Source organism: Clavelina lepadiformis, chromosome 4 (genome assembly GCF_947623445.1).
Source record: "Clavelina lepadiformis chromosome 4, kaClaLepa1.1, whole genome shotgun sequence".
Taxonomy (NCBI): domain Eukaryota; kingdom Metazoa; phylum Chordata; class Ascidiacea; order Aplousobranchia; family Clavelinidae; genus Clavelina; species Clavelina lepadiformis.
This window is the reverse complement of record NC_135243.1, coordinates 4,851,195-4,872,913: the sequence shown is the minus strand read 5'-3', so window position 1 is coordinate 4,872,913 and position 21,719 is coordinate 4,851,195. Positions and strand designations below refer to the sequence as shown.

The 21,719-nt window shown below is 36.2% G+C and overlaps 2 protein-coding genes across 2 annotated transcripts; one reads left to right on the top strand and one right to left on the bottom strand.

Annotated features, from left to right (window-relative positions):
* Positions 1 to 6: 6 nt before the first annotated feature.
* On the bottom strand, positions 7 to 2,310 carry LOC143451461 (uncharacterized). The gene has a single exon (XM_076952032.1). The coding sequence runs from the start codon at positions 1,187 to 1,189 to the stop codon at positions 374 to 376; it is 816 nt and encodes a 271-aa protein (XP_076808147.1). The 5' UTR covers positions 1,190 to 2,310; the 3' UTR covers positions 7 to 373.
* Positions 2,311 to 7,118: 4,808 nt separating this feature from the next.
* On the top strand, positions 7,119 to 21,586 carry LOC143452082 (uncharacterized). Its single transcript, XM_076952917.1, has 25 exons — positions 7,119 to 7,303; positions 8,546 to 8,636; positions 9,751 to 9,915; positions 11,030 to 11,133; positions 11,466 to 11,583; positions 11,937 to 12,136; positions 12,334 to 12,477; positions 12,739 to 12,844; positions 13,007 to 13,126; positions 13,496 to 13,708; positions 13,793 to 13,871; positions 14,014 to 14,151; positions 14,321 to 14,444; positions 14,579 to 15,278; positions 15,556 to 15,795; positions 16,095 to 16,577; positions 16,875 to 16,971; positions 17,557 to 17,654; positions 17,881 to 18,110; positions 18,832 to 18,901; positions 19,063 to 19,161; positions 19,334 to 19,482; positions 19,805 to 19,918; positions 20,167 to 20,266; positions 20,632 to 21,586. Exons 1-25 carry the CDS (start codon positions 7,257 to 7,259, stop codon positions 20,839 to 20,841), a joined length of 4,239 nt encoding a protein of 1,412 aa, XP_076809032.1. The 5' UTR covers positions 7,119 to 7,256; the 3' UTR covers positions 20,842 to 21,586.
* The last annotated feature ends 133 nt before the right edge of the window (positions 21,587 to 21,719 follow it).

The following is a 21,719-nucleotide window of genomic DNA, read 5'->3' as shown; positions in this document are numbered from 1 at the left end:
GGATACCTATTGCTTGCAAACACAATCAAGTAGGCATGAATTGAAGACAGGTTATAAAACAGCACCTAAACAACTTTCATGTTTCTAAGTCATTGACTGTGGAAAATCTATGACAAAAAGTACAATAAATAGCTAAGAAAACAAGAAAATCCACATACAGAAAGCAGGAAAATGTAGGATCTATTATAGGTAGGACCGAATTTATTGATTTCAACCTTGTCATTTTCACTCACCTAGGCTAAATCTCAATTTGTTTTGAATACATTTATCTGATGCATCATAAACTAAAACTAGAAATCATTATTTACAGAGTTAGATAAAATATTTTAAATAATAGTTTAGCATCATAATCTACCAAGCACCATATTTACGCTTATCTCTTTGGTTTAATTTCAAAAGCCGATTCCAATGTTAACTCTGCGGTGGGAGCTTTATCAGTTTTTACATTAACTTTTGATAAAAGCCACGCAGCATGTTCTTGGTGAAAATAAGCCACATCGATTTGTCCACGCGGAGAAAAATAATAAAGAAAAAGTGTTCCAAACGACAAAACAGCCATCGTGCCGAGCATGTAGCAAAGCTCTCGTAAAGGGGATTTCTTTGGCTCAGGCTGTTTATGAGTTGAAAGTTGAGGGCCCCCTCCCCCATGTTCACGTGAGAAATTCCAGTGTTTCTGCCAAAAGTCGTGCTTTATTTCCTGCTGCATTTTCCGGCGAGCTCTCGAAGTCCCGTATGTGTTGTGATAATCAGTCCAGTGATCGGCATTCTGCCATCCTTCATTGTAATTGTGATAAGGGTTTTTGTAGCTTGCCGATCGATAGGGATTCTTTACTGAAGGGTTCATCTTTACAGGTCCCTGATAAACACCCTCCCGGTGCAATAGCACATCATACTGACGACGTAAATCCGGTTTACATAAAATCTTGTAAGCCTCGTTTAAAGCGATGAACTCTCCATGTGTGTCTTGTCCCTTTGAGGCAGTAGCATCAGGGTGAAGATCTTTGGATTTTTCAATGTAGGAGTCTTTGATTTCATCAAAGCTGGCGCCAGGGTCGACTTCTAAGATTTCGTAATGATTCTTCTCTCTGTTGGAAAATGAGGAGTAATTTCTCACTGCAAAGTTCAGAAAACCGCAATGCCACGCCCGCAATGTACCACTGTGGCAGTAAGATGTAGTGCCAGAAATCATTTCGCAGTGTTAGCAGTTTGTAACTTCATACCAAAGTGCCTTAACTTTATCTTAAGCTTGTTTGTATATCAGTACACAAAATATGCTATTACTGTTACACAATAAATCTTAACTCTATACAGAAGCAAATAAGCATGAAAACATGAAGTACAATAAAGAAAAGTAAAACTTGAAAGTGCAGAACACATCCATTGACAGAAGAGATTCAAGCGAAATCAGATCTTAATAGTTATTAATATTGTTATTATTATTATTATCAGCTAGCATTATTATCAGTTATTATCATTAGTTATTATTAATTCTATCAGTTATTGCTAGTTATTACTTACTTACTAGTTATTATTATCAGCATCTTATTATATATACGAGTATATACAGGTATATATATATAAATATTTTCTGACAAAATCAAGTTTCTAGCATGGTAAAATTTGTCGAAATCTAAAATGAGAATGCAAAATTATAAACAAACAGATTGTAACATGATAATATTTTGACATCATAACAACTTATACCTTAGGCAAGTCATTCCAGAAAACATATATCATTGATATATATTATATGATATAAGCAAATACATATTCAAAAATTAAAATATACAAGCTTGTGCCCGTAGCAAAAAACTTATTCTTGCTCGAAACATCAGAAAATATACACCAGCTATTCAAACACCTTTGACCCCAATCATTGAAACAATAACGATAAAGAAACAACAACATTTAAAAACTTTTTAACTGGCAAAAATTTGTTTGTTACTATCAAATCGCTAATTAGGAAGCAAGTTTATAAACTTACAACGAATAAACATAAAACGACACAAAGAGTTGATGCTCAGCCAAGATCAATGGTAACCAGCCTGTTCAAAAAGATCAGTGTTACACAGTTGTAGTGGCGTGTAGATATATGTCATATAAATATGGACAGGTTTCTTATTTTACAAAAAATTGAACCTATTGACAAAAAGAACTTTGCTAAAAGTCAAAAACTTGTCATATACGTATCTAAACGTTGAAAATAAGTTACTAATAACAAAATGCAATTATTAAAAGCAATAAAAGTAATTCCTAAGAAATTATTACGAGAGCAAAAGCATAATTTGCGACAAATAACTACTTGTATTGTTACGAATCCCTCACAAGGTTTTGCCTTATATAGTGCAAGTTGTGCTGCTTATACACTTGATGGCGCTTGACCATAACATAAAAAGTGGACACATAGATAAAGACAGATGCCGCAATTATGAAACGAACTATGCTTTTTGGACGAATTGGAGGCATGTTACTACTCCCAGGTGATTGATTTCTGTGTTGTCTCAAACTCTCATAATGCCGCTTATAAAACTCTGGACTACCAGGGTGAAAGTTTGATTCGTGGGATGAACGATAAAATGGGCTGTTATAAAAATTATTTGAAGATGGCTGACTGTACTGTGTGTGAAGGGGCCCTTTGAGTTGCATGTCATACACCGACTTCTTGCTCGGGTCACTTAGTGTCTGATATGCAGCATTTAACTTGACAAATTTTTCGTGCATCCTCTTGTTACCTTCATGTTTGTCGGGATGGTATTCTTTGCATTTTCTCAAATAGGATTCTTTGATTTCTTTGGCCGTGGCATTCTGTTGCACGCCGAGGGTCTCGTAGTGAGTAGTTATTGTCCTTATGTGATAGAAGTTAAAACATCCACATCCACTGCAGAAACTCTTCTGCAATAACACTGCTCGCTGCATTTTCACATAGTTCACAAAGCATAAGCTTTTTAATCCTAACGGAAACCTATTCCTATAAATGAGTAAAACATTAAAAGAATAAACCATTGGCCGGATGGAAAAAAGGCAATGAAACTAAAAACTCGGCATTATCGAAAGATTGATGTCTACGCAAATTTAAGAAGTTGAAAGTCTGGTCTTTTTACCGAAACATGTTCAAAGCATTGTATGACTTATAACTTGCACTCTCTACAAAAAATCGAGGGGAATACCAGTAAATGCTAAATAAATGATTCAAAGATGTAACATAAACAAAACCTTTCCATACAAACCATTGCTGAAAAATAACTATAAATATATTTTCAAACAACCGGGGACAAAAATCACCATCTAAGCTTCTTCTGTTTTAATTTCAAGTCCTCTACTATCTTTCACACTTGGAATACCTCCGCCATTAGGACCATTAAAATTATCATTTGGTCGTAGATTCTGACGAGAATATTTCATAGCAGTATAAATACGAAAATAAATTATGAAAACTAAAGCACCAAAAAACAACATGGCGAAGTGCTTCTCTTGCTTTGTTATTTTATCTTGAGTAGATGTGTCACTAGAAGTGTGTCTTTGTCGACTGTTATGCCATTGATACCTGTTATGAAAGTTTTGCTGTCCTTTATAAACATGCTCCCAGTAAGCATGGTATGGATCGCGCCTTTCATGCTGTTGCTCGGTTTTCTGCTTTTCATAATGCCATTGTCTATAGCGTAATTTTTCATCGTATTTTTCATTATATCGTCTAAAAACATCCTCTGGATCAGACCTCACATTAGACTTCCAGCCGTATTGTGATTGACTCTGATAGCCACTGGTCTGTCGAGGCTGATGGTAAGTGGATTGGTAATCGAAATTCCTTCTTTCAGTTGTGTTGCTTAGCACACTGTAAGCTTCGTTGATGGCAACAAACTTTTCATGCATGCCCTTATCACCTTGGTGCTTGTCCGGATGATAATATTTGCATTTCTTGAGGTAAGCCCGCTTTATTTCTTGAGCTGTGGCATTCCGAGAAACATCCAGTGTTTTATAGTAGTCAGTCTGGTACAGAGTAGAACATAGGGTCAACCATTTTTTCGAGTATGTGAAATAACATCTTCTCAGGCACAAACACTGTGAAATAATAAACATTCCTGCATGTAACAATGACAATATTTTAACATGTAGTTAAATGTATTTATAAATCCATTTTGAAAAATGATATCATAATTTGGCAGAGTCTGTATCTAGACCTACATTGTAGGACTAAATTTCCTTAAATGCTTATCTTTTTAATGATTTGACTAAATGATTACACACTAAAATCATCCAATAAACTTAGCTTAGAGCTAGAACCATACCAGTAGTAGAAACTATAGCATATGATCACAGAAAAATCTTTAACAGGCAACCAAAACTTCTATTAATTCTACACAGTACAGTGTACACAAACACGTTGTATTATAATAAACAAACCAGGCCAAGCAGGTTAATTGAATGCCAATTTTATACAATTTTAAACAAACAAAGAATTGAGGCTTCAGTGCATGCCATCACGCTTCATAGTGGAAAGCATGATGGCAACTGCACCTGCGAGATCTTTCAAGACTGTGCTTGATGCACTCGAATGTCTTCTTTTTACCATCACAAAAGAGGGCTCAAATACTTGTGTTTAAGTCAGTGGTCACTCACAGTGAGTGGTGCACCTTGATTTTGGACCTCTTGCACACCTGCACCCGGTTACCCAAAATGTTTGAGTGAGAAATTCCCAGCGCAATCAAAATGAAACAATAGCCATTAGGCCTATTTACACACAATTAAATTTTGTAACCCCTGTTCACTTAGTAAACTTTCCAATCTGTGAGCAAAGTGATTCTAAAAATAAACTCATTTCTATTCCTAAGTTTAACTACAATAGAGTCAGACGACCAAAAAAGCTGAAATTAAAAGCTTTATTCCATCAGCAATGTCTTTGAAGAAAATTGGAAGTGAGCTACAGAGACCAAGTAACAAACAAAGAGATCCTGCAATGAAAGAAGTCCCGACCATTCAATGAAATAGTTGCAATTCCCCGCCTTAAGCTAGCAGGATATCTCACGATTACCTAAAAGCCGTCAAGCAAAATTAGCAATGACCTAAGTACCTTAAAACGGGAAAAAAAACGACCAAAGAGTAATAGGAGAGGGACCTTTAAGAAAGAACTAGAATCAGTGCAAGAAGAATCCGATTCCGGGTATAGTGCAGGATGCATTTGTACACTAGACTCCAGCTACTCATACTTTGACGTCATCTGGTTGTACACATTTGCACAAAACCTCCGAGACCAATGCAAACTGGGACACCGTTTAAAGTAACTCAACAAACCGATAAAGCTAGAGGCTCTTAAATGCTCGGTGTGCATAAGTGCACTGGAGAAACAAAAACTAGGTTACAATACATTACAATACTATAATAAAAGAGCAGTTAACGAATATCCAACCAAAACACTCTAACAGTTTAATAGGCCATCGGTTAAGTTATTTTTCAAATGCAGTCCACACATTTAGGCCTAATATATTATTATACTTGATTAAGTTTAAAACAAAATAAAGTGAAAAAATCATCCCTCTAACAGTGGTTAGAGTTAGAGTCTAACTAAAGCAATTTTACATAACTTTTGCAATACTCTATACCTCTAACACAATGTTGTGGCTCGCTTGGGCCTGTACTGTACATTTCTAAAAAATACCACAAATGCTAAATCTGCGGAAAAGGTCAAAACGGAATGGAAAATCAAATCGTTCTTGATTTCCGTAAAATATATTTTGCAAAATAAGACAAATTTATTTCTGACATAATTGGCGGTAAGTATGGCGTCACAATTTGAGCTCTTTAGTACGTGATGTCGGTGTTTGGATCAGGTACACAACGGTAACAGCGGTATTGCATTTAACCCGTAGGCGTAGTTTGTTCTGTGATAACAATCTTAACTAGTTTCAGTTGTAAATATCATTGTAGCGGCCGTTGGGTGTTTTGTTTGTTTGTCGCTGGATGGCGCTCTCACGATGCTCCCAGCACATGTTTATAAGCACTGTTAGTTCGTTTACCGTTCTCTTTTTCGTTTTGCACTGCCTGCGCGCAGGACATCAGTTCGATTAAAGACTTGAAGTAAGAAGGTCGTACTTGTTTTTCCTTTAATATATGAGCGAAGGTAACAAACAACTGAGTAGCAACCTTCTGAGCAAAGGAGTCAGCATCGTAACAACGCAGCATCGCAACAGCAACGTACAAGCCCTACCTTCGCCATATCATCCTTATTTATTTAGCGAAATGAATTTTCTCTCAATAAAGCTGACTATGATATTTTATGAAAACGTTTTGGCAATGTAAGGCATTTAAATTTTTCGGCTGATGGGGGAATAGTTATAGAGAATTGAGCTTGCAATACTGCAGCCCGTGCTCGATATCTAATGGCGCTAACCTTGTAAATCCCTGAGGCAAGGCCATAACAATGTTAATTTTTTGTGTTTAGTCGTCCTGCCGAACAGTTACAATTTCGGGCAATATAAAGTAAATAGAAATCAAAAACCACATAAAATATAATCAATGTTAATCGAAACTTGAATAAAGCCTAGCCCGGTACCGAAACCGAGGCTTGAGAAATGTGGAATCATACCCGGGTTTATATTGTGCAGATATATTACTCAATCCTAAGATAAAAACTATGATACAATACCATAGTAAACTTTACAGTGATGCATTAGGGATGACTTTGTGATGCATTTTTAGCAATAATTAGTTAGCATATACATTTTATCAGAAAATTGTTTCTCCATTACACTTATTGTTGACAGCTGTTTTTTTATTTCAACTTGTTTTGGCGTTTTCTCTAATGAGTCCATTGTTTATATTAGGTTTCCGTACTTAATGTGATACGAAAAATCAACGTGGCGCAGGACGCACTGAAAATATTTTCGAAGTTTTTATCTTTTTTAAACTGACCACTCGTTGTCACTGTTGGGAAAAGAAAATTGTTTACTACGCGTCTGTAGCAACCCATGCATTTCATCAGACAGCATGTTAAATTTGCAGGTTGCACTAGCACTATATGCAGTCTACGCTGTTGCAACAACGAGTACATTTTTAGATTTTACTTACCGGCTGACAGACTTAATAATTTTACGGGAACTAAACCAAGTTTGTTTGCAGATTTTTTTCCTTTTTTTCGAATAGCTTAGGCTACTTGTATGGCCAAGTCACCCATTAAGGCCTCAAACTATAACTTCTAGACTTGTTTTACAATCATAACCTGAAGGCTACACTACACCTAAAACATCAATTAGATTTTTGTGATGGATGTCACATCAAAGCAAGTGATTGATGCGGTTGCAGCAAAAATGTAAGTTGCTTAGATATGAATATAGGACATCGTAGATGACCTTAGCCTAAACCTGAATTGCATTTTTGTTAAAGTTTAATTATCTTTAACACGTCTTTTTAAGACGTTTGTTACTTATAAATCGACATGAAGGTAACAAATTTTCACGTTGATACGTAGATACAGTATAGGCTTATTCTCATTTGATAACTCTTTTTACTATGGGCTCTGAATTGGAAATATTTTTAAATCTTCACAAGCCTGACTGAAAAGTACGGCAGTGTTCAACAAAAAACCGTGCATGCAAAGAAGTAAATTTTAGCGTAATGTTGTGCACTGAAGCCACAATTTTTTGTTTATTTATTTATTAAAAAATAACTTTCAAACAACCAATTTTTCTTATTCATATTATTTACAGTTTCTTTATTGAGTCCCGGTATGTTAACTCATAGTGTAAAGCGTGGCACCTGCATGCACGAGATTCATCAACATGTGTGTCAGACTTTTTTATTTTTACGGCAAACTATAACAAGCAAACAAAAAATAGCTGCTTGTTTGAACGCCAATAGGTATATAATAAATGAACAAAAAATTGAAACTTCAGTGTACGCCATCATCGTGCCAAAATTTGAATCTTTGCATGCAAGAGTTCTCATCAAAAACAGCCCCACTTTCCAGTCGAAGGGCACAGGTATCAAGTCATTCTGGCGCTTGTATGCTGGTAGTGGTAAGCAATAAAATTTTATGATTAAATTATACGCCAAAATTTGCATCATTGTACGTACAATATCTCATTGAAAACTGCCTTATTTTCCCTTCTGTAATTTTTAATCTTATTTTAACTTGTAAACACATTTTTGTTATACCGGAATGTTAAATTTTGGTCATAATAAGAATAGGTCTACCATGATATATAGGTCATACCGTAGTAATAACATACATAAATAAAATATTTCACAATATGTTATTAAAACGACACACACGCCAATTATAACGAAATATTCATGGGCTAACATGAGTGGTAGATATGTTTTGAATCTCAGCTCGTGAAATTAAACCACCCCCAAAAAGCTCTTACAAAGTATAACCTCATTCAGACTCACATAACTTTTAATAAGAAAGCACAAAACAACGAAGACACCAAAGTTTAAAAATGAACATTGCAGTCTGCAGTATGATTTTTGTCCAAGTATTTACCAGTGTGTCACTAATTTTGATTAGCACATGGTGTATATTTTAAACTCGCTTTGTTTTCTGGCTTAGAAAATATTATATGGAAGTGAAGCGAAAAGAAGAAGGATTTGATCTTTCTGGACCAAATGAACCAAAAAGAACTTACCCTCATCTGAAAACTGTATGTTGGATGTGTTATACAGTATATATATAATTTATTAACTTTTGAACTTCATATATGTGTTTTGTTATTAATACAATACTTTATGTTTATTTGTACCTTTAAAATTTTGTTATTGTTTTCATGTTATGTTGGATTTTTAGTTGTAGAATTTCTAACTATTTGTAACTAATTATATTTAAACAAACGTTTAACAGCATTAGGCATTAGTATTAAGCAAATGAAATAATTTTTTTGTCAAATCAGATTTTAGAAAAAAAACACAACAATAAGTTTTTCTTAATTTACCAAGAATATCATTATTACATGACAAAAATCAAACTTTGCTACTTTAAATAACAAAGGCATTGAATGAAGTCATTTTAGCTGAAAATTTTTCTTTGTAAGCACAGGGTAAAATAATGAAGATAATTGGTATTTATATCATTGTTACCACGACCACCAAACAAATGGGTCAGGAAAATGCCCTCAAGTGTTTCTTTATCTAATGTGTCCACAAAAGCTATTTACATTTCATATAGTTTGTGTGTCTTGTTGTCTATGAAAGGTGTGGAGTGCGTTAGTTTAGGATGTGGCCAGCTAAAGTCAATATAACCAACAATAACTGACTCTTCCAATTGCAGCTTACAATAAAATAGGGTCATTTGTTGGTAAACTTTCAGCAATCCATTTTTGCTATTGGTTTGTTGTCAATTATTAAATATAAAAGAACAGGTCACAAAGTTTTAATGTTCTTAGTTTGTATTTCATAATATCTTCCATGCTCAATATTACTTCATTATATACTGTATGATATTTACCTTTAATGAAATAAAAAATATTTGCGTATAAAATGTTTATATATAGTATGTATATATTCACGTAATATGTAGCTCAGACAAAGTTTTATTTCTAATCTTATTTTACGAATAATGCCGCACAAGTAACTCCACGGCAGTCAAAAGGTGGTCTACTTTTAACTTTAAAACTAAAATATCTCCTAATCAACAAAGAACACATGCGGCATGCCTGTGTATATTTCATTCATAAAGTAACAACGGGCAACAGAAATAAAAGGCAAGTCTGTATTAGTTATTTTTACTTAATTTATGATTAACATGCACATTCGTAACAGGGCCCCATGTTGTCAAACGGTAAAATCCACGACAGAAGTCTGAAGCATTACTTCACACCAAGCATGATCAAAACGCAAATTGCAAACTTGGACGTGGTGCGGCCTGGTTCGCCCCGACAAAAATCAGTCCAACATCAGTTAAGAAGGTCAATGAGGAATGACAAGGTTAAATGTTTTTGTGATCATTTCTGTTCATCCGTGCAAATACGTTTATTGATTTTTATTATATTTTGTATTTGTTCTTAACAGGACCTAATATATTTCTGTTGTTATAGTTAATTAAATCATCTGGCATTATTTACATGTGTAATTTTATTTGTAATTGGATTCGAACCAAAAATTTTCAAATATTGAATAACAAAAATATCCTGAATAGGCAAAAGTATTGGACATGTTCTTTGTAAACAAGGTTTATTTTTAACGGACAAAATATTTAAGTGCCCTTGTATGTGCTAAATCGATTTACGTGGTTTCCATTTCGCTCTGAAAGCTAATAATTTTTTATTACCTTAAGGAGTGATAAGTGTGGTAATGATTGCATACTCAAGTACAACAAAAGATCGTACTTTAAAATGTCATTCATATTTGTGCAGGACACAAATATTCTGTGGGCGAACGTCATTGCTTTTATTAGAAGTAGTTTTACAACAACTGGCTCACTTGCTATAACGGCATTCATTTGCTCATTTTATAGCAAAATTAAAGAAAAGTAAACACAGCAGACAGCTTTCTACTTAAATATATCATATTAACAGTACCTGAGATCCCACATTCCACTTTAAGTGTCTATTTTGAGCCAAGGTTTTGATTACAACATTTTAGTAAAAGTTTTACAAGGTGTGTTCCTACTACTGAGAAACAACTTCTCCACTTGGCTCTTCATCCAAAGTGTGTACTTAGTCGACAAGTGTTTATTGCTAATTGATGTAAACCCTTTTAAACCACTTAGTTGTAGGGCGCCCACTTAACTGATACTGGTTTGAACACATTTGTTGGCATGGTTTACATGAAATACAAACTATATAGTATAGTTAAATTAACAAACTTTTTGTATAAAAAATTTTGACTCAAAAGTTAACTTCCATAGAATAAATGCGCACAGCATGGCTTTGAATATTTTTTATAGAAAATGTTATACTCAGTATTTTTAATAAAAACGAAGTTGTCGCACCTTTTCAACATTCTAAAAAGCACATACATAGCAATGTCAAATCCCAACAGCCAGCATTAGGAAAGGGATATAAATACATCTGTGATTTTTTGAATTGTTTTTTCACAGTGTTCACCTTTTCTCAATGCAAGCATGTATCAAGATATGAATGATGAGTTATATACGGCTCAAGTAGAAGCTCTGAATATTCTACAGCAAGAAACTCAGCAAAGGTGATCTGTTCAAGAATATTTTCTCCGTAATATTTTGTGTTGTTTTTCTTTCCTCATTTTCTGATATGTTTGACATCATTTTATTTTCCCGTTAACATACGACTTTTTTTTTCCTCTTGGGTATATGCAAGCTGTATAGTTAGCCATTTACAAAAGTAGTTACATATTCGATGTCTTTCGCATCCCATATCACAAGAAACACTTGGCAAAAGTGCCATAGGCCTGCATATTGGAGTGAAAATTCAAGGCACCATTGAGTTTTATATAAGTACTTCTATAGATTAAACTTTATATCATTGTATTCATTTTACAACTTTGTTTTCCATGTTTAGGATAAGAAAAAAAGTTAATCATGGTGACCCTATCCTACGACGAACAGTCTCTCCTAAAATGACCCACAGTGAGGCTAAGCGTTTGGTGAACAGATCCAGCCAAATATTGGTTGCCACGGTGAGTGTTGAAGTGTTTGCTTAGCATGTAGTGATTTTCATTTGCCAGTATGCCAAACAAATTGGCTTCGAGAATAAATAAATTATCTTTCATTTAATTTTTTTGCAGCTTGTTTACTTTTTTTTGCGTTTTTTTGTGAAATTTTCAATTTGAAATATATACAATTTTAAAGCAAACTTGGGTTGGTACTACTTTTTATTCATTGGTTAGTAGAACAGTGTACTCACTGCATCTGCAGTTTTTTGCATCAAGTGTTGGTGATGCTTTAGAACGCTTGGTAATGAAACAACAAATACTTTCATATCTTTCTACAAGCTAAACATTTAATACACATTCTTGTATAATTTCATTAGGAAACTGTGGCCTTAGCTCATGACATCATCGCTCAACGTCACAGCACGGCAGGAAGACCACAGTCAGCTCCCGCAGCCCATTCTGTGAGTGGTCTGCCTGGTCTGTATAAAAATGGTCCTCGACCGAGAACTGCTCGAGGCCGTGTGGATGTTAGACGGCCGCTTTCCTCCACTCCGAAGCCACACAAACGAAAACCAAAGTAAATAAGATCACGAATCGTGGAAAAATGAATTTATTGGAGGATGTAATTTCAATTTTTAAACCAATCAATTTTCAAGCTTTTCAATTCAATTTCTAAGCTAAAACCGTTGTTGTAATTACTGGAAGTTTCAGTTACTGCTTTGTCTGCAAAAAAAATTGCAGTTGAGAAAGTCTCAAAGATTTTTAATAACATAGATATGTGTGGAATATTAACGGAAGAAGGATTCCTTATGCTGAGTATGAGGAAACTGTTGAAGACGATCCTTCATCATCATACTCTACGTCGTCATCTAGTGTTGGTTTTGAACCTCAGTACAAATGCACACGAGGGCATAGAAGGTGGCATAGATTGTTTTCTTAAATTGTTGTCATATATTTTCTCCTGCTATTTTAGAAGTTGTCAGCTATTATTTAAAATAGCAGTTTCTGGTAAAGCACAATTTGTCAAGGATTTGAACCAATATTGATCTTTACTGCTTTAAGTTTATTTAAAATGTAACCATTTTTGCAATAATAGACATAATATAATATAAAGTAATAATACTAAATAAATAAGTTTAACATGTGACAATCGTCACATACTCGTGTATGTCTTAAAAGATTCAAGAGGCCTATGTCTGCCGTTACTTATTCCAACGACACTCGAATACACAGAGCACATCGACCTTATTCTGCTGATAATTCCCAAAAGCAACAACAGCAACTGGTAAGTAAACTTCTTGATATGAGTGTTGTTAAATTCTTGTAAGGCTTCGTATTATATGCATGCAATGCACACTGTAATCTTCCCGCAGCTTGCATGTCTGGCAGTCTGTATATCTCATATAAAAACAACTGAAATTATCTTTTTATTGTCATTTTCCCTTAGAACGCTCGGTCGGATTATCCATCTAGGAAGACAGTAACTCCAGACAGCGGCTTTAGTGTCAATGCCGAAACCCAAACCAAATCTTATAGAAGATCAAGGGAGAGAGTGAAGCAAGCTTTTGTAAGTTGACTCTGTCTTGCTTTTGCATTTATTGTAAATCTTCTACCAATTTGATACATGTTCTTGTTACAATGTAGGTTAAACCTTGTTTCTAGTTATGTCGCATAAAATATTACTAATAAGTTGTCTTATTACTGTAGCAATGCTTGCTCTAAAACTGCATATGAGTTTTATTATTACATAAAAATCTTATTCTGTTTGTCATAATGTTGAATGTCAATTTGTGCGTTTTCACCAGCATTAATATCATACTGTAATATCAAGTTTTGTTCCTACCATAATCATTACATTTTATTGATCCCAGTACAACCGTCTATTACCGGCTTCTATCCATGTCACTCCAACAAAAAATGGTCTTTTTACATGCAGGTCGTTTCGAGTGAAACAAGTAGCAACAACGGCAACGTGTGGATTCAATTACGAAAATATCGCATTGAAATTCAAACTGGCGATCGACTTGGTGCCGGTACAACAGCTGATATCTATCTCAGTCTTCATGGCGATAAATGCGAAACAGACGAGATCTATTTGACAAATCCAGTTTCTACAGATGGCCGGCATAAACCATTCAGAAGAGGACAGGTTGAAATTCAATACGTTTTGTTTATCTTTTAAAATAATATTCGCAGGAGGAAATTAATTTTATGTGATTTCTATTTTACGCAGGTTGATGTTTTTGAAATTGAAGCAGAAAATGTCGGAGATTTGCAGAAGATTGGAATTGGACACGACCAAAAAGATAAAGGTTTAACTAATTTTCACATCATAGTTAACGTAAATTTCATCAAATTGAAACAATGTTTTTGTTTTAAAGCTGCCAATTGACCAAAAAACGTCTCAAGCAATTTATTTTGTGATTGCACTAACAATCTATTATGTTTAAATAGGCCACAGCTGGTTCGTTGACAATGTCACAATAAAATGCGAAGGGCATTCATGGAATTTTAAGTGCAAGACCTGGCTTTCTGGAGCTTTCTCAAGAAGACTGACCTTCCGATATATCACTCTGGATCATAATGCATCAGGTTAAAAACTATAACTCAGAACTTAGCGATAAGCAATGGCTTATTAGTGTAATAAATCATCTGTGCAAATAGATTAGGCTTTTACTGCAAATATTTTAAGACAATCACAAAAATGTCTTTAGTATTATTGGAAAAGTTGTGGTTCTTTTACGGGTTAATGATTTTCTAGAAATCTCTGAATCTGACTCAGATGAGAATAGTCATCATTCAGAGAGTAGCAGCAGTATCTCATCCAGGGGGAACAGAAAGAAAATAAAGTCGAGGAAATCTTCCACTTCATCAGATTCCAGCAGGTTCTTAACAACCCAACCATGATGTTTCAGATACGTTTCTGAGCAAAATAGATGAACTGATAGTTACTTGGTAAAATAGGCTGCAAAATCCTGTCTTTTCTCAACATAGCTGTGTTACTTTTCATGTTTCTTAGATCTTCTATTCGGTCAAAGCAGTCATCTGTAAAATCTACGAGCAGCGCATCTAGCATGAAGAAGATGCTCTTCCAACAACTTCAACAGGCGTCAGTTGAAAATCATCAGGAGGAAGACATAGAAAAGAAATCCGTTTCGACTCAAAGTATCGTTGTCGACAAAACACAGCAAAACGTCAATGATGATAAAAGCAGTCTGGAATACAGCTCTGACAGCACAATTGGAGGAAAGAGGTCAATCAAAGGCGACCAGAGCTTCGTAGAGGAGAGTGACGACACGGTGACCAATGTGACCTCTGACACGGACAATGAAAGTGATACGATAAGTACCACGAGCAAAGAAAGCATAAAACTTGCACCTTCTAAATCCACTTCAACTCATTCAAAATCAAGTACATCATCAGCATCAAACTCAGACGATGACTTTTTCGAAACTCCACAAAAACACACCGTAGATGGCAGCTTGAGTAGCAGTCTGGCCAGTCTGGTAGGAAGGAAGTCAGAGGAAAGAAGGTCAACTGGCTTCTTCGAAACAGTTAACAACTCACTCTTCTCCAACAACAAGAGTTCGAGTTCAGGAAGTAGGAGAAGCTCCACGAGCAGTGAGTCAGACAAAGATCCAAAGAGGAATCATTCTCCTGAAATTGAGAAAGAATCTCCAAAGCAACCAGATATTGTCTCTGTTGAGGAAAAAACCGAGGTGACTTGGATATTTTATGGCACATCATTTTAATGGACAATCATCTATCGTAATTGTACGTACTGTTTATGCTCACCATGATCTAGTTTAGATACTTTGATCAGCGATTGAGTATTGGATGGTCTTTATGTGTGTCTTTTAGGCATGAATACTTGCGGTCATACTGTCAAAGTAAACCTAAACTCGTTTATTCTTGGGTTATGGTCGTCATCAGTAAGTTCGTTGCAGATAAATACAGTCTTCAAATTAACAATTCAATTTTCTCCCACACAACCAGCTCGCACTAGCAGAGGAGAAATTGGTTCTCTCGAAGGATGTAAGCTCCAGTTCCTCCTCCAGCAGCAGCAGCAGCGACTCTGAAGATGATCAACTTCCCCAACATGCTCCTCTCAGGAAGCGACCATCCTTTGCGGGATCTGTTTCAGTTGATGTGGAATCTGCGAAACCAGTGACCTCTGTTGCCTTGGTTGCCGCTGCCATGGAAACAGTTCCTGAACCTGTGAGGGAGGAATCTGAGGTAAGTATTCGATGTCAACTCGGTCCTTGCATTTGAATTTTCCTCATCGTTACGTCATGTTCTCATAAATTATGTAAACTTTTGCAAAATGTTGTATTTTGCGATGCATCCAGTGTGAAATGTATGATCTTAACATTGCTATCATACCAAGCTGGCTTTTCAGGCACTTTTATTTATCATATATTTTTGGTACTGGTTTAGTTTTCCACGTTTCTTTTTTAACTTCATAAACATGAAAATATAGTATACCAAAAATACTAAAACACAATAGTTTAAAAGTTGTATTTTAACAAATGCAGATGACAGTGCACGAAGTCTTAACGTCTCCAGTCAACAACGATGACCTTCTTCAACCACCATCACGCAGATCATCAACGTCATCTGCTCACTCTAATCAGAGTTACAGCATTTTTGTCGACAACAAGGGCGAGCTGACTATCCCAGATGTGTCAACGTTTGTGAAGAAAGCGATAGTCAGGACTATCAGTTCACTCAGCAACGGGAAATCATCAGCGCTCTCTGCAAGTGAAGACGATGGTGAAAACGAAGTGAAAGCAGAAGAAGAGACACAATCCCGGAGCAGTTCTTCCTCATCAAGCGAAAGTAGCTCATCGGATGAAGCCTCCAAGTCCTCATCAGGGATCCCGACAAAACGCATGAAGAGACTCTCAATCGCTGAGTCCATCCCGATCAACTTGGAAACATCGAAGACCATTTTCTCACCATCTTTAGAAGTTGCTCCTGTGGAGACAGTCGAGGAGCCATTAAGAGGAGAAATTGAGGTAACAGCAAATGACGTTTTTGATGATGTCTAATATTTCGGCTTGCCGTAAAGTTTGCAAAACAATTATCAGTAATTAGTTTATTGATTAGTAGTTATTAATTCCACCAGTAATTAACCAGTTACTTGGTCAGTTTAACTTCAGCTGAGCTTGGAATTGGCTAGTTGGGTTGTAATTAACAACAGCAACATAAGCGATCTGTAAAATTATCAATGCTAACAAGTAACATGGCTTTTTCTGTGCAACCTACAACATAGCAGAAATATGTTAAATTATATTTGTTTATAATGCCCCCAGACACAAGAGCATGAGGTGATAGCGCCTTCACCGCGTGTTTCGTCGCGGAGAGCATCAAGTTCATCGTCAAGTTCAAGTGATAAAGAAGAAGAAAATGGTAATGCAAATAAATGTAAACGAAAAATTAAAATCTGATTCTTTTTCTCCTTTGTTATCTTGTCTGCAGTGATGGTATATTTGATATATATTCAATCAACCGGCTAAACGATACATCGCTCTATAAAACTACAACAATTCGAAAAACCTAAAACATTTTCGCTCCGCCAATCATGCTACTTTAAACAATATGGTTTCGTTGTATTTACATTATTGCACTGGACAAGATTTTAAACAGAACTGAAATTGCTTTGTTTGAATGAGCAAAAGTAATTCCCAACATGTAAGCACGTGTCTGTTACTAAGTGAAAGATGGTATTGCAATTTAGTCGCAAAACTGCTGTGGATTTTGTCTTGTGTGGGCTCGTGTTTGGTAAAGCGTAGTAGCAACGGCTTTAGCAGCGTTCTCCCTATTATTCCATTTCTTTACTTTCCGATTTTTGTTTGCTTCCGTTAAGGGCTTTTGGAAATTGCATAATCGAACATTGTGTACTTTAATATTATAACTGGAAAAATGTTCTTTACGCTAAGTTTCAAAGCCTACGAAGACTTTCACTATTAAACTTAACGTTACATTAATGAACAGGTCAGACTCGAGGAAGTGTGATTAACGAAGCAAGCACCGTTGATGAAGACACCATGCAAGCCAAGGAAGAAGCGGACGTTTTCAAGGGAAGCTTTCGCGTAAGTGATGGACTGTTTTTGTTGCTGTTTTGTTCCGGAATGTGTGCACAGATTGCAGTTTTGTAAATGTTGTTGTATTTTGGTAGGTTAAGACATTGCTTACATTTAAAACGATCTTGCATGAGCTAAAAGAAAAACTTTCTGCCTTTTCTCATACAAAAACTTTCCGAGTTTTCTACGATGAATAACTTTCCCAATAAATCGGCATTCGAACGTGTGTGTATAGGCCGGTGAGGAAGCAGCTCGCAAGCTCAGCCTCACTTACCCAGCCCTCGCCGATGATGAGTCATACAAACGACATATCGATGACTCATCAGGTGCCCGTGAGGTTGACGAGGAAGGGACGATTGCGTCGGCAGTGCAGCATTTCGTCAGGGGTGATATCCACGATTTGGTCGAGGATGGTGACCTCGTAAAAGTGACCGAGATAATTAAGCTGAGGCCAGACTTGAAAGAGTGAGTCGTTATTTTATGTTAAACTTTGCCAACTAGGCAGGCTAGAACTGGCACAAGTACAGAGGCGGGCAACCGGTACTTTGAAAGTACCGACGGTTCCGGTATTCGGTACTTTGTCGATACTCGGTACCGGTACTTTTTGTGTAAAAGATGCTGCTGCAAATGCATTGTTTGCCACTATTATGCCCCCGGTAAAGGTTACTCCAGGTCAAAACATATGTGACGTTAATCGCTTGCAATTTGATTTGATATTTCTGGATTAAAAAAGATCAAAAGATGCTAAACTTAGTATTAAGGATTAATTAACATGTATTTTTGAAAACATACTTGTTGAAATTTTGAAATTATCAAGTGAAAAGTACCGAGTACCGGGACCGACTGAAGTTTCTTGAAAAAACTAATTCGTTACAGAGATTCTGTACTTTTTTCGAAAGTACCGACGGTATCGGTACTGAAAAAGTACCGCGGTACAGTACTTCGGTACTATAGTACCACGGTACTGCCCATCTATGCACAGGTTCCATAACTATTGCCGATTTTTTGTAGGTTTAATGTTTTTTTTGTTTTTTTTAAATTAAGTTGCGGGATATTTTAACGTTATTATTCGCTCGTAGTAAACACATTTTAATTGATACTGTCTGTGGACAAGTAGTTATTCATTTTGTTCTATTGAAATATGTCATAAAGAATTCGTCATAATGCGACTTATTTCTACACAAAGGCAAACAAATGAAAAAGGATGGAACCCAATGCATGTTGCCGCAGCTCACGGAAAACTTGAAATACTGCAGGCAAGATCCTCATTAATATAATAAAATAGACCATTGCGACGCCATTTGCAAACAATTAAACAGCCTTAATACCGGTATGACTGGCGATGAAACAGCATCCTTCTAGGATTGTTACCTCACAATCGACTTCCGCTCAATCGCTTATCCAATTTCTTTTTCAGTGGATGAGCATGAACGGCTTCAACCTAAACGCTGAAACCCCGACTGGCTACACGCCCTTGCATATGGCGGCTATGCATGGGCACGTTCAATGTGTTACAGTATGGATTCTAAAACGGATTTTTTTAAATTTATACAGAGTTCCACTGCTTTTGTTGCGTACCAGTAGCTTACGTTTTAGCCAGTTTTTAGCCAGTACAACATACCCCGATTAATTATTTCTAGTATTTAGTGCCTGACGAATTAAGTTTTCAAAACGCAAATCTATCTCAGGCGCTTCATACCAGGGGCGTTGATTTGGACGCGATCAACATCGATCAACAGACGTCGCTTCATCTTGCCGCCATGAGCGGGCATCTTGAAACAACTAAATGGCTCGTTGCCAACCGGGCGAATATCGAATCTCGTGATCTGTTTCAGAGGTTGGTTTGTGGATGGTGTTTAGTCGTTATGTTGTTGTCGATTAATTAATTATTTGTTATTAACAGTCCACTAACGAAATGATTGATATTTAAATATTTATTATGGTCACTTTCTCAATAATAAATATCACAAAGATATTTGAACAACGCAATTTCTTAAAACAAACGTTTGCGTAAATAAACCCTTCCATTATCGCAACTCCTAATACATACAATCATTCTTGATAATTTAATCAATCACAACAATTTTCACGTCAACGAAGTCCCAAATCTACAAAGCAACTTATTAGGTTACGTTTGACCGACACAATTCCTGTTTCAGAACCGCGCTGGATCTGGCCAGGCAATACCATCATAAGGAGGTGGCAAAATTCCTTAAACTCCGCCTCCGTGAGATGAAGCAACAGAACAGCCTCATGTCTGGGAGCGTGAGCAGGTAGATGTGGTTCAAGTTTTCACATTTTATCGCGGATTGTTATGGACAGAATATTGAAGCACGTGTCACACTTACAGCGTTTCGTCGGTTGCTTAGAACTATTGGTAGTTGATCGATTAAGGCTTGGTCTGAATCGCGATTTACAATAACCTTTGAAAGTGTCGCAAAGTTTTTGTGTATGTGAAAGTATTTCCGTATTTTGCTGATTTCTAGCGATTTAATATGTCTCTGTTTGTCTGAAATTCTAGCGTGGATTCCTCAAGTGAATCTGAGCATTCCTCGTCCTCGTCGGAAGACGATGCCCAAGAAGAAGAAGAGAGGACCTCCACCATCCACGATAACCCAGACGTGAGTAGGATAAAGTGATATTGCTGTTAGATTTTAATAACATCGCAGTGAATAGGAATCAGGCCTCATACTTGTAATACAATAAACGTTGAAATGTCTTCGTTAAATTCTCTCAAGCACCAAGCGTCAAGGTAAAACAAAATCCCGTTATGAAAATGTGCGACATAGCATTCAAAGTGGGGCAATTAGCAAACTAAATTGCAGATGCATATTATATATAACTTGTAAGCTATCGTCGTTATTTCCCAGCACATTGCAACCAAACACAATCCACAACTGCACTTTTAATATGACATGCTAGTTGTGATGATTATTCATGTCTGTATTATTACGTCATAAACGAGTAATGTTATTTTTCCTCCAAGGCGTCAAACGATGATCATCTCACCAAACTTCCAACTGAAGACGACCTGGAGCAGAAGAAGAAGATCTACGACAAACAGCATAAGAAGATGGTCCGGAGGAAGTCGAGCTTCCTGGACGCGATCCGCGATGAAGCGGAGGGAATAATCTCGCTGGGAAGCTCGTCTTCTTCTTCATCGTCGTCGGATTCGGAGTCAGATCGCGATAAGTGAAGCGCGATAATGACGGATGGCTGGTGATGTGGTGATGCCGTTATTCGTTTGGAAAATTATTTAGATTTTTATGTTTCATTTCTCATCTAGTTGTTCGATTTTGCGTGAAATTGAAATTTTTTGCACGACCTTTATCTTAAAGTATTATTTGCTGTGTGCGAAGATATTCTCTCATTTTTCGCCGCAACGGTGTTCCTTAGATTTATTACTGTGAGTTACTGACGAAATTCTCATTGCTTTGCACTTAAAAACAACCTCTGCTGCGGCCGGTATTTGCAAGAAATCTTCCTCAAAAGGTGCTACTTTTTTACTTCAAACAATCGGGTGTACACTTTTGTCAAATGTTTTAATTGACAGTAAGTTCTGTTAAGTCGACATACGACCTATTTTAGCGCTACAGGTGTAGCGGCGAGTTTATAGAAATTGCTGTATATCGAAAGTTTTTATCATATTTTCACATTAATTATCTGAGCAATTATTTAGAAAACTATATTTCGCCAATCGCTGTACATAAAATAATTTCAAAAAGATTTTATCAGCAAGTTTGTGCTGATGTGATAATTCGTGCTGCCTAAGTTACGTTTCAACGCAATATTTTTCTATAATTGCATTATTATATACGCTTGCAGTTTTGTACATTCGGCAGATATCGATTGAACGCGTAGTAGTTGTACCGTAGAACGCTTGCAGTAGACCTCTTCTAATCGAGTTATGTTTTTGTTGATTAAAATTACTTCTCATAAGACGAGGGCTTGGTTTCATGTTAGTTATGGGAAGGTGTGAAAATAACATGGAAGCACGGGGTATGATGAAAATAGATTTTCCGGTTAATTTTCTTGTTGATTCATTGGTTTTAAAACGAGTTTTGGTGATAAATA